Source organism: Protobothrops mucrosquamatus, unplaced genomic scaffold (genome assembly GCF_001527695.2).
Source record: "Protobothrops mucrosquamatus isolate PMUCROS unplaced genomic scaffold, P.Mucros_1.0 scaffold533, whole genome shotgun sequence".
In the NCBI taxonomy this organism is placed as follows: domain Eukaryota; kingdom Metazoa; phylum Chordata; class Lepidosauria; order Squamata; family Viperidae; genus Protobothrops; species Protobothrops mucrosquamatus.
In genome coordinates, this window is record NW_015386840.1 from 147059 (window position 1) to 158728 (window position 11670).

Consider the following 11670-nt stretch of genomic DNA (forward strand, 5'->3'; position numbering starts at 1 on the left):
TCCTCTATCCCCAAATAGCTTACAGTTCAGAGGGGGGGAAAAGAAGAAGAGTGGAAGATACATGTGCTTTCAAGATTATTTATTTATATCAAATTGAGAAACCACCCTTCTCATTCACAGAGCAACTCTGGGCTTAGCTACAGCTTAGCTGAGAAACCAACAAGGTTTACTTTGAGTAGACAGGATGAACCATAAACTTTGCAGGAAACTAGTTTTGATTTAAACTACTTTTAGAAGGAAATTAGCAATGCTGTCTGCACTGTGGGGTCAAAAAATCAAAATGGGAGGCAGCACAAGCCAAGTGTCACCCTTTTTCATGTCCATGATGTAGATACACAAAAAGGGCAGGGCTTTTAGCATGCTGCCATAGCCACCATGTTGACTGTATTATTATTTTCAACTTACCCTGAAGATGCCATTGAATTATGACACCCCGGGGAAACTTGTGAAGAGTGCCATTTGAGGAAGAAAGAATTGGAAAGAAAATAATTTCCCTATAGTGTTTTGCTTCAGGTTTTCTTTAAGATATTTTATTATCCTTTTCATGATATTTCATACAGTATGCTATCCAACCAATAGGAAGGAAATGCATTTTTTAATTAATTTATTCCAAATTGTTTCTCTCTATGATTATTGTTGCCATACAGGACTGAAACAACAGACAGGGCTTTTATACTACAATACAATACTTGCAGATTTTGAGTTGCAGAAGAGTGAAAAAGAATATACTCTTTCAATAAAACATTAATAACCAGCAGACACTGGAATCATAGGCTGTATTTCTACTTTAATTAAGGTAGCCATTTTCCCTGACTATAGGTAAAATAGTAAAATTTGTGCAAGGTAAACCAAGTTTTATTTTGGAAAATGTCTATTTAAAAGTGCACTGAAGTACAAACTGCATTCTTAAGGAAAAATGTGGGTGGGTGTTAAAATGATTTTTTCTGCAGCTGCATTATCCAATATTTGTAATGGATACATCATTTTGCTCATTTCCTTCTCTTCCTATTCATAATGACATATGCAGTGTTCATTTTTCACCTGCTAATTATATTTTTATGTAGTTGTAATGATTTGGGAAGCAGATGTATGATGACAATGCCATGTAAATGGGGACATGGCGTTCTACATTATCCTACTAGTTTCCTCCATTCTATCCAAAATGTCTATGGCCATTTAATTTTCCATCTTATTATTCTCATCTTGACAGAAGAAAATACTCAGGGACGAAACATGGAGTTCTTGGTGCTCTGGATTTGGTTCTTTGCTTGCAGATGTTTCATTATCCAGTTAGGTAACATCATTAAATAAAATAAAATTACTCTTTACCTTTCTATCATATAACGTATACATTCTTCAAGACGCATATTGTAAAATATTAGATTTATATTTTACTCTTAGTCAAGAGTAAATATAAAAAATTAGAATGGTTTTAGATAAAAGCAGTGCCACAGAAAAGACTAACTCATATTTTATAAAACCTGAATGAGGGCAATATGGTAGCTACTACACTTTCTACTTTATGAATAGAGCAGCTCAATACAGATGTTCTCTCAGTTATGATCGCTGTCCTGAAGAAAATATTGAAGTCACTCTAGCAATCCCAGTGGAGGCTAGATTATATACAGGGATTACCGGTATATGTAAATCTGGGAGCAAGCCAGGAATCAAAAGAGGGATTGATGCTGGCTAGCAAACGTGATAGGATAGGGTTAAACTCCCAAGATTGCAGCGCCCAGAGTTGTGTACCTTGATAGTTGTGAAGGAGGTCCTTTTCAGGGTGTTATTTAAGGGGTACACAGAATACTTTGGCTATAGATAAAGAAGGCCCAGTACAATTTTTGATTTAGAAGCAAGAACAAAGAACATGTACTTTCCGAAGGAAAAGATAAGATAGACTATAAAGACCATGTTTTTTTCTTCCCTCTGTTCTTCACCAGCCTCTTGCAATTTATTTTTCTGTGAGACAATGACTGGTTTTAAAATTAATATTTTTGTATTACATTCCAGAAGTTAAAATTATCAGCAAACGTATCAAAAATCAGGAATCATGAAATGCACAGGCAAAAATGCATTGATAGCAAGATTCATTCTTCAAGCAAGTTTGACAAACTTTTGGCCTAAAAAAGGGAACCTATTGCATACCATTAGAAAAAAGGAGTTATGTATCTATTAACTGACATCTGTATGATATATATCTATCTGTTCTTTAATCAACAGGTGGAAATAAACTTAGTTGCCAGTAGAAGACTAGTACTGTGCAAAACCTTTTGAGCTGAAAATGACCATTCCAATTTTACCAGGAACATTTTGACATCGTTCCAGATATGTATGTTCTGCATTTGAAACATCTATGGTTTAAGATCCAAATGTGGCTTTTTTTGAACTTGGAACATTCTAGATTACACCAGGGCATTTCCAGCGTATCAAAACAATCATTTTTCATTTGAAATGTTTCCAATTATAAATGCTTTGCCTACCACTCTATAAGATTCTATATACCATTTACAATTCACATTATTGACATATATTGTGGCTTTCAAAAAATGAACATAAAAATTATGGAATTCAAATATGGAACAGAAATTATTCAAGATCATATAATAGCCTAGTTCCTCATTATTTTTAGGTGATATATCAACAAATGAAAAGATAACATGAGGAAAAAAAGAGGATTGAGCTTTTTTAAAGTTAATATGATCTATCTTCTAAATATACACATACATAAACAAAGGCCTTTGAAGAAATAATTCTTTTTTATTTATGACTTTATATTATTTAATAAAATACAGACTTTATGCTAAACAATTCTATTTCACTTTATGGCAATTATAGTCTTTCAAAGGGGTGAAATATTCCTGTGCATAAAAGCAATTTTGCTTGCAGTAATTTGACTTCTTTTGCATAAGGAAAAAGAATTCATCTCTGTCTCAAATCCCTTGTGAAGCTCCTCCAATTTAAATTCTTCAAATTTTACGTTTTTTCCACTCTGGCTTGTCATCTGTTTCATCTTCATCAGATTCTACTTCTGCAAAAACTGCTTTCGGCTGGGTTCTAAAAAAGCATGAAAGAACAATAATGATTAAACAAGAGCTCTGCAGAAGTGTTCAGGTTTGCTCTTAAAATGAGAAAAAAACTCCTCCCAAATAAATATTCCATCACTTCTTTACTGATGGATTAAAAAATTTCTGCTCTCATCTACCAAAATCTGATTTTTACCTGGATTATAAGTAAAGGAACATATGAAAACATACATCAAAGACATGTATATACCTCACAACATTTATTAATATATTGCCGGGATCTTGTATTTTGGCAACTGACAGAAAAAGGCTTATACAAGTAGAAAAATATCCTCTAGATGAATATTTGTACACTATCCTAATAACTATTTTCATATGAATATAAACTGAATCCACCTGAAAAACTGGACACTGAAAGCCCGATCAAGATGTCACTGCATATAATACAAAGTTTACATTTCACTAGATACAAACTACATCTGTTCTTTATTACAGAGACATTTTCCATTTTACTCAATACTTTAAGTATAGCTTATAAATTAGTAGTAAAGAAACTCCAAGCAGTGTTAATATAACCGTATTAAGTTTATTAAAGACAATGAAATCAATTACTATTTAGGTATATTTCAAATTATGGTCTGAAAAACCTTTGGTAGTATCTGTTACTTTATGAACCTTAGTAATCAGATTCTTCAAAATTCAAATCATGTCTATGTCTATATCAATGGTTCTCAACCTGTGGTCTGCAGACCCCTGGGGGGGGCATGATTTCATCACAGGGGGTCTGCGAAGGCTTGAAGAAATGTTATGATTTAAACCTTGAGTTAAGTCTTGGTGAACTGTGGCCATGGTACATGGCCACCAAGGGTATTTAAAGGGTGGTGAAGATAAGGTTGAGAACCACTGATCTATATCTTTCTGAATATTAAGTATACTGTCTTGAACTGCCATTTTTATGCCCCATGCATCAACAAGCTCTAAATTGTCTAAAAACAACAACAAAAAATGGTAGTTACTTTGTGTAACTTTAATATTTTTCTGTCTAATGTGGGGATATCATTCCATTCTGTTCTCCCATTAGTACCAATTTTCCTAAGAAAAGCCCATCAATATGTCCGTAAGTTTTATATAGAACATTGCTTTAGCTTCATTTGGGGCATAAATTCCCAATATCAGAGTCTTAACCCCAAGTAAATTAATTTCCACCCTAACATAGCTGCTATACTCATCAGTGAATATATGATCTGGTTGTAATTGAGGTTTTATGTGCAAAACAATCCCTTTTCTTTTCTTTTTTGTTCCTGCTGAAATAAATTCTTCAATCAAAACTTTTTAAGCCAAATATTTTATATCTTCTTTTCTAATATGTGCTGCTTGTAAGTAAATTATGCCTTGTTTTAATTTTTCAAATAATGATTTTTTTCTCTTTTGAGGAGTTTTTGTTCCATTTATATTTTGTGTAACACAATTGTAATCAGGCCAAAATTTTAGAAAAATGAATACCTGTAGCACATAATTCAATATTATCTCTGTTATTTTCTTGTTGCATTTCTGGAGGTATTCAAATGGAATCTTTTTCTGTTTAAGACTATCAATCAGAAAGAAAGACTCTTTTCTCTTGCACAGTATTCTAATCAGAATTTTTTTAAGCACAATTGCATCTGTATTATCAATCTTCAGACTTGTATTAAAATGTTACTGCAGAACTTGGTCTCTTGCCTTCTTCCTGACAAAGTGCACCAGGACATTCCTTGGAACAGGGGTTTCAAACTCGCAACGTTACGTCACGTGACATGTCGCGACATATTGCAACTTTTTTTTCCCATTGCCGGCAATGGGGTGGGCGCGGTTTTGCCATGATGCATCTGGCCCGCGGGCCAGCAGTTTGACATCCCTGCCTTGGAAGATTTCTTAATTTTGCAAATCTTGTATTTATTCTATAAACTTTGTCAATTTCTGCCTCTGTATCTTCTTCATCTATTCCCAAAAATTGATAAGACTTTGATAACCTAATATAATATCCTCACCAAAATCCTTTGGAATTGCTCTGAATCTCAAGTAGAATTCTTTCTCTCCCAGTTCTAGTAATACCATATTATCTAAATCATATCTGTTTATACCCTCTGTTTTACTTTCCAAAATTTCCACTTTGTCATTTATTTGATTTTTACATATTCTATTACTTCTACAGATTCTTCCATCTTCTTTAATTTCCTCTTTCTTCCATTCTCTCTTCAGGAGCTGCCAACATCTTATCCAATTCTTCAAACATTTTCTGAAATACTTCTAGTGTAATTCTTTTCTTTTTTTTGCAAGCTGCTCTAATGATCTTCTCCTCCCTTCCCCTGATTTTGTTGCTTTTTTGACTATTGCCATTCTAATATTGTAATCCAAAAGTGAAAGTAATTACAAGGTAAAAAGTAAAAGGCAAGTTGCTCACCTTTTTTCTTCTGCTTTATTTTTCTGTATCCTTAATACTTTAGTCTCAATTTGCACTCTGTAGTTATAGTCACAATCAGTTTGTCTCTTTTTCTTAGCTTCTTTGCTGTCTACACTCTTTAGTATTAATCAAACAAGATTCCCACGAAAGTCCAGTCCATCTATTTATTTAGTTTCAATGTTTCATAAATACTTTTGCCAAAATTAATCCTTTAAAATCACTGTCCTTTTTAACTATTTAAACTTTCTTGCATCCAATTCTTAGTAAGCTTTTTGCTAGAAATTTAAATCCTTTAAAAAAAAAATCCCCTCCTCTTTTAATCCAGGAAGAATGTCGACTCATTAAGTAGCTTTCTCTTATCATGCCAATCAGAAGATTTCTCTTTAAGTATAGAATCAATTTACAGTTACAATTGATAGTGATTAAGAAAATGAGGCTTTTGCAAACTTTACGTCCATTATAGGCTGAAATTTCTTGATGTCCAGACATGTGAATCATAGATCAACTACAAAAATTTCAGTTCCTGCAGTCTCTCATTAGAAGCAGCTGTTTGGATTGCAGATGGGCAATCTCATAATCTTTCTTTATCCATAGAGGCTCCGCTGGCCACAACTTCTTGCATGAGTGCCAATATTAGCCAAAATGCTATTCCCCTTCTTCAGATCTTCACATCTAGTTCACCATTGAATCTCACCTGAAAGCTGATAAGAACCAAATCCTGAAATTGCTATTCAACGGCTATGCTTTCAGCTACACAATCTGTACCTTGTTTATACATTACCCAAACCAACAATAGGTAATCAAGACATGGAAACAACTTTCTGTATGGAGGTTTTCCAGTACAGAAGTTTTTAAAATAATTAATGTCCCATTAATTATTAAAATACACTTGGTAGGGTTCTTTTACAAAAGCAAAAAAAAAAAAAAAAACTTGGTCCAGGAAAGTGGGTGCGCTCATACAAAGCAAAGTGTTTGATTTATAAATTAATACAGAAAGATAAAGGCAACTTTCCTGTTCCTTACCTTTACATCGTACAAGCCTATGCAAAAGGAAGGCTGTAAATTCCTTATAAATTTTATGTTGTCTATATTTATTCATTTTTAATGTATACATTAATGTATTTAGCTAAAGGGGAAAATAATTCACGAGAAGAATGGCTGTATAATGTATTTAATCCAATTTTTGGCATTCAGATGAGCTCTAGTTTCAGTATTAGATGGCTCTGATCCTAACTCACCCTTCTCTAATTCCATCTTGTGCTTTCTCCTTTTTCTAACTTCTTTTCCATCCTCACCAACTCCTGCCTTCTTCTTTTTCTCCTTTAATAGGGCTTCACTCAAGATAGTTACTGGTGACTGACTTTTGATCAGCAGAATTTGAAGTATGCTCACAACCTTTTTTTTTATGCTTTTCCTGCGGTATGTAGTTTATAAAACTTTAGTATTCAAGCCTGTTTTACAGTAGTATAATCATAATAGCTTCAGAATCCAATCTGGATTGGTCACCAGGATCACAGGCTTAGTCTTCCAAGCTTTTGGACTTGTGCTGGAGTTCATCCTCAGAGAACTTCTCTCTCACCAGAATCTCTCACGCATTCCGGTAGAGAAGTTCCCGGAGGTTGGGCTCCAGTACAAGTCCGAAAGCTCAGAAAACTAAACTTCTGGTCCCAGTGGCCGACCTAGATTGGATCCTGCAACATTATCCTGGGACACATATATTTGCCTTCATTCATAATAACTTCTTTGCTATTACATTGCAGGTCCGTATGACGTACAATATTAGTTATTGCGCTAACATTTCTCACTTAAAAATTGTCATCTGATATGTAACTGAACAAATTAGACTTGCCTCCTCCCAATTCTTACCCATCTAAGTTGCTAACAAGAAACTGTAATGTGAACTGCCCTCTTGAAACAATAAGACTTCTGAATTCTGACTGTGGGCTTCAGGGAAGGACGATCAACAACTGCTCAATGTATTATTGTAAAACATCTAGAGGAAAAAGGTTTCTGATATGTATAACATTCCCACATTTACAAAAATAAATGTTTGCCCATGGAGAAATTAACTAAATATATCAAGACATTTTAGTACAACGTATTGATACTGTTAACAATTTTCTGCAAACTATCGAAACAAAATGGAAGATGGTATTTTTAAATAGGTATTCTTCTTATATTCAACTTCACCAGAGTTTAAGGCATATTATCCAATCTCTGCTTTATAAAATGTACTTACTTGGAATATGCTGGAGCAACCCAATAGGGACTTTCTTCTGCTTCTTTTGCATGCCGCAAAATAGCCTCTCGGGGATTGCTATCATCAGTTTTATCCAGTGCAATATTCTTCACTATGTATGACGACAGAGTACCTCCATGAGTCCCAACACGACCACCACGGCCTAATGAGAACAAAGAATAAATAGTTGTGAAAAATGTAAGAGCACACAGGATAGCCATTAAGCAAGTATCTATATATACATACAGATATAAAAAGGTGAATATCCTAGTACATCAGCATTTTCAAATTTTTATAGTTTATAGTTTATGCTTGCCAAGTTGATTTGATTTTCCACAATAAAAGTCACTATCGCTCTCAACTCTTCTTTGATTAGATTGCACCTAGAATATATTGTCTAGCTTTAGCACCCCCTTTTAGGAAGGACATGGATAAACTAATTCAGGAACATGGACAGAAAAATGTATAAGGAATCGGTGGAGAAATTGGGCATGTTTTGTGTGGAGAATAGAAATTTTAATTTTAAGAGAAGCATAGTAGCTACATTCAAGAATTGGAAAGACTGTCATGTAGAAAATTCCAATGTTGCAACTATAATATTTATCACAGAAACAGAATATATTTTATGAATCTGTTGCTACTTGTAAGTTGGACACAAAGTGGCATATACATGGATTAAATAAATAAACTAGATGGGGCAAGACTGTTCAGAATTTTTCAAGAAGACAAAACTAGAAAAAAATGGGATTAAATATGAATATGAACATGAATTAGAACAGATGATCTGCAGGAAAAATTCCACAACATTAACAACTATGCCACAACAGAGTACAATGTCCTACTAGATGGTAGACTCTCTTTTGCAATAGATATTTAAATAAAGATTGGAGGGACATCTGTCCAGGGTGCTTTAGTAATTGGATTTTGCATGAGAGAGAGCTGAATTAGATAAACTCCCACGTACTTTACAACTTTTGCTTTCTATGATTATATGAAATAAGCATCTAATGGTTTTTACAGTATTTTGCTGATAGCACATTTCAAAAATCTGGTTACCAGGTCCTGCTACTGGAGGTTCTGGTTTGTGAGATTTCACAGGATCCATTCTGTCCTTTTCCAGCTGTTTTCTTGTACTTCGCTGACGTGGTTCACGAAACATTGGAAGTGCATGAGCTTCAGTGGATAAAAAAGAAAACATCATATTTAAAAGCAAAGAGCTTTAAATGTTACACAAGGTCCATCATTCTGTTTTGCCACCTACATGTTGCTTATGAAGTGAAACTCTTGAACTAGACAGATAGTCTTATAGTCTTCTAGATGTAGAATATTCAGTTGACTAAGGCATAAGGTCCAGGCATGGGACTAGTGTAGAATGCCTCCAATGTTGAAGGAATTAGTTTGTACATTAGAAATTATTAAGTATAATCTTGCTCTGAGAGTACACAAAATATTCTTAAGAAGTTAACCTTAACTGTAATTTTAAGGGAACCTGTCTCAAAAATAATAGAATAACAGACTTAAAAGGGACCTTGGAGATATTCTAGTCCAGAGGTCCTAACCCCCGGGCCATGGCCCACGGCCTATTCAGAATTGGGCCATGTGAGTGACTGGCTGGAGCCCTTGCACAGCTCAACTTGCACAAGTGGTGGGCTAGTGGGCAGTTACAGGTATTGGTGCTGGCCCATTGCTGTTTACATGGCCCAGTTTCTCTCCCCCCCCCCACCCCAGCCAGGCCACTAAGCTGCAAAGGTTGGGGACCGCTGTTCTAATCCAAACTTTGGTCTAGTCCAAACCTCTTCACAAAGTTTATATTAGTCAAAGTTAGAAAGCCAATGTAGCATAGTGGTTACCAACACCAAATTATAAACTGAGAGCCTTTATATCTTAGCCAAATGAGAACTCTGGGACAGTCACTCCCTCTTAGCTCTACAAAGAATGCAATAGTATAAAACCACTTCCAAAAATGGCAAGAAAAATCCAGGGGCTTGTCCAGGTAGCTGCTGAAAGTCAAAACTGACTTGAGCACCAACAAAACAAAAACAGAAAAACAAACAAAAAAACAAAAAAACCCTCTCCACTCCCTTCAAATATTAAAAAAGAGAATTTTTGTTCTATACTTCACCCGTGTACAAATAGCAGAGAAAAACAAAAGCATTTTCAAATTAGGGAAAGGTTTGGTGATAGCAATAAAACCCATAAATTCCTCAAAGAACTTCCAACATTACTGTAATTATGCTCTAATTTGGAAGAACAAAAGATAAAAACAAAAGTTATCACAGTTTGGGGGTTATAAGCCCAACACATGCCATAGCAATAAGCTACTGCTGCAAGCAAGTCCCCAGAAATAGGAGGAAGAGAGCAATCCCTTCTTTGAGGCAGTATTTTTGAGAAAAATTGATTTAAGTATTGTGTCTTAATTTAAGGCAGCATCTTTAAGGCAGAATATCTAAGGCAGCATCCAGAAGGGAAAACACTGCACCTTTAAAAGAGATGTAAAATTGGAATCCCATGTTTGGTCTCCATTGTTTGCCAAACATAATAAAATATTCCAGTAAGGATTAGTAGCTGGCCCTAAAAATCAGGCTAAAGGTTTTGGAGAAGTTTCCATTTTCTGATCTTATATTTGGGACAAACTGAGTTATGCCTTTTTAAAAAGCTTAGCACATAGTGGTGGTATATGTGGCTGAATAAAGCTATCTGCTTCCTTCTCTTCCTCCGAACAGCTGATAAGCCACTTTAGTTCTTTTTAAAAAGTCTTTCATGACCCTTTGTATTAGGGTCTTAATACATTAAGATAAAACATTCTATACTTATTGAAGAGGTTCAAAAGGAACCTACGTGTTATAATATAATCTTGTGTGAGAGTCTCTGCTTGTCTCTCTTTTCTTTTAGTCTTCACAACACACAGCTTTGCTCCCCTAGGGATGATAAAAGGATAAAAAAAAGATTATTATAAATGCCATAACAAAGAAGGAACATTTTATCATACATGGCAAAATTAATCTCAAAAATATTGGAAGCATCCAAATATTTAGAAAGGTCCTAAAAATAAAATTTGAACTCAAACCACAAATAGTCTAATTAGGTATGATTCCAGAAACCATAAATGAAAAATATCACAATTTACTAAGATCTGCGTTGAAAGCTGCAAGAACAAATTTGGCACAAGATTGGAGAAGAGGAATTTTGCAGATTGGGGATTTTGCAGATCAAATTTGGAGAACATGCAGCAATGGCAAAGTTGACAGTATATATCCATAAGAGGAGTCCAACTAGCTGAAAGGAAGAAGATTAAAGTGGATTTAAAAAACCATTATGTTAGATATGCCAGATTGAGAATATGGAATAGATAGATACCTCAAAACACTATGGTGTGCTTTTAGCACAAGAAGCACTTTGTCGACAAGACATAATAAATAGGCAAACACAAATGGGTAATTTATCATGAGATACTATGATTTTGTCTGGGTGAATATAAAATAAAATTAAGAGAACAACTGATGGCAGAGTGATATAGTTATCAATGTTTCTTTATTTAGTTATTAGAAAGATTTAAAGTAGACAAAAGAATTCTATGCTTTTGATCATTGTAGGACTGAGTTTGAAATAGAAATTTATTCAAAGGTGGCACAGGTAGTTGCTAAACTATATCAACTTTTACTGAAACTTGAAATAGAAGAACAAGTGAAAAAATCTATGAGAAATTGGGCTAAAATATACAGAAGGATCAATGGATCAAAGGATCAAAATATTGCCTCCAAAAGTGGTGAATGCTCCAACACTGGAAGTTTTTAAGAAGAAACTGGACAGCCATTTGTCCGAAATGGTATAGGGTTTCCTGCCTGAGCAGGGGGTTGGCAGTTGGACTTGATGACCTCCAAGGTCCCTTCCAACTTTTATTATTATTATTATTATTATTATTATTATTATTATTATTATTATTATTATTATTATTATTATTATTATTA

At 34.3% G+C, this 11670-nt stretch overlaps 1 protein-coding gene across 1 annotated transcript in view; it reads right to left on the reverse strand.

Annotated features, from left to right (window-relative positions):
- Window positions 1-2777: 2777 nt before the first annotated feature.
- Window positions 2778-11670, reverse strand: part of WDR70 (WD repeat domain 70) — a 115171-nt gene continuing 106278 nt past the window's right edge. The window contains exons 15-18 of the mRNA XM_015816943.1: window positions 10541-10620; window positions 8759-8875; window positions 7703-7865; window positions 2778-3054 (exon numbers count right to left, since the gene is read on the reverse strand). Of these exons, the coding sequence (XP_015672429.1) occupies window positions 2967-3054; window positions 7703-7865; window positions 8759-8875; window positions 10541-10620 (448 nt within the window). The 3' untranslated portion in view covers window positions 2778-2966. The remainder of the gene's footprint in view (window positions 3055-7702; window positions 7866-8758; window positions 8876-10540; window positions 10621-11670) is intronic.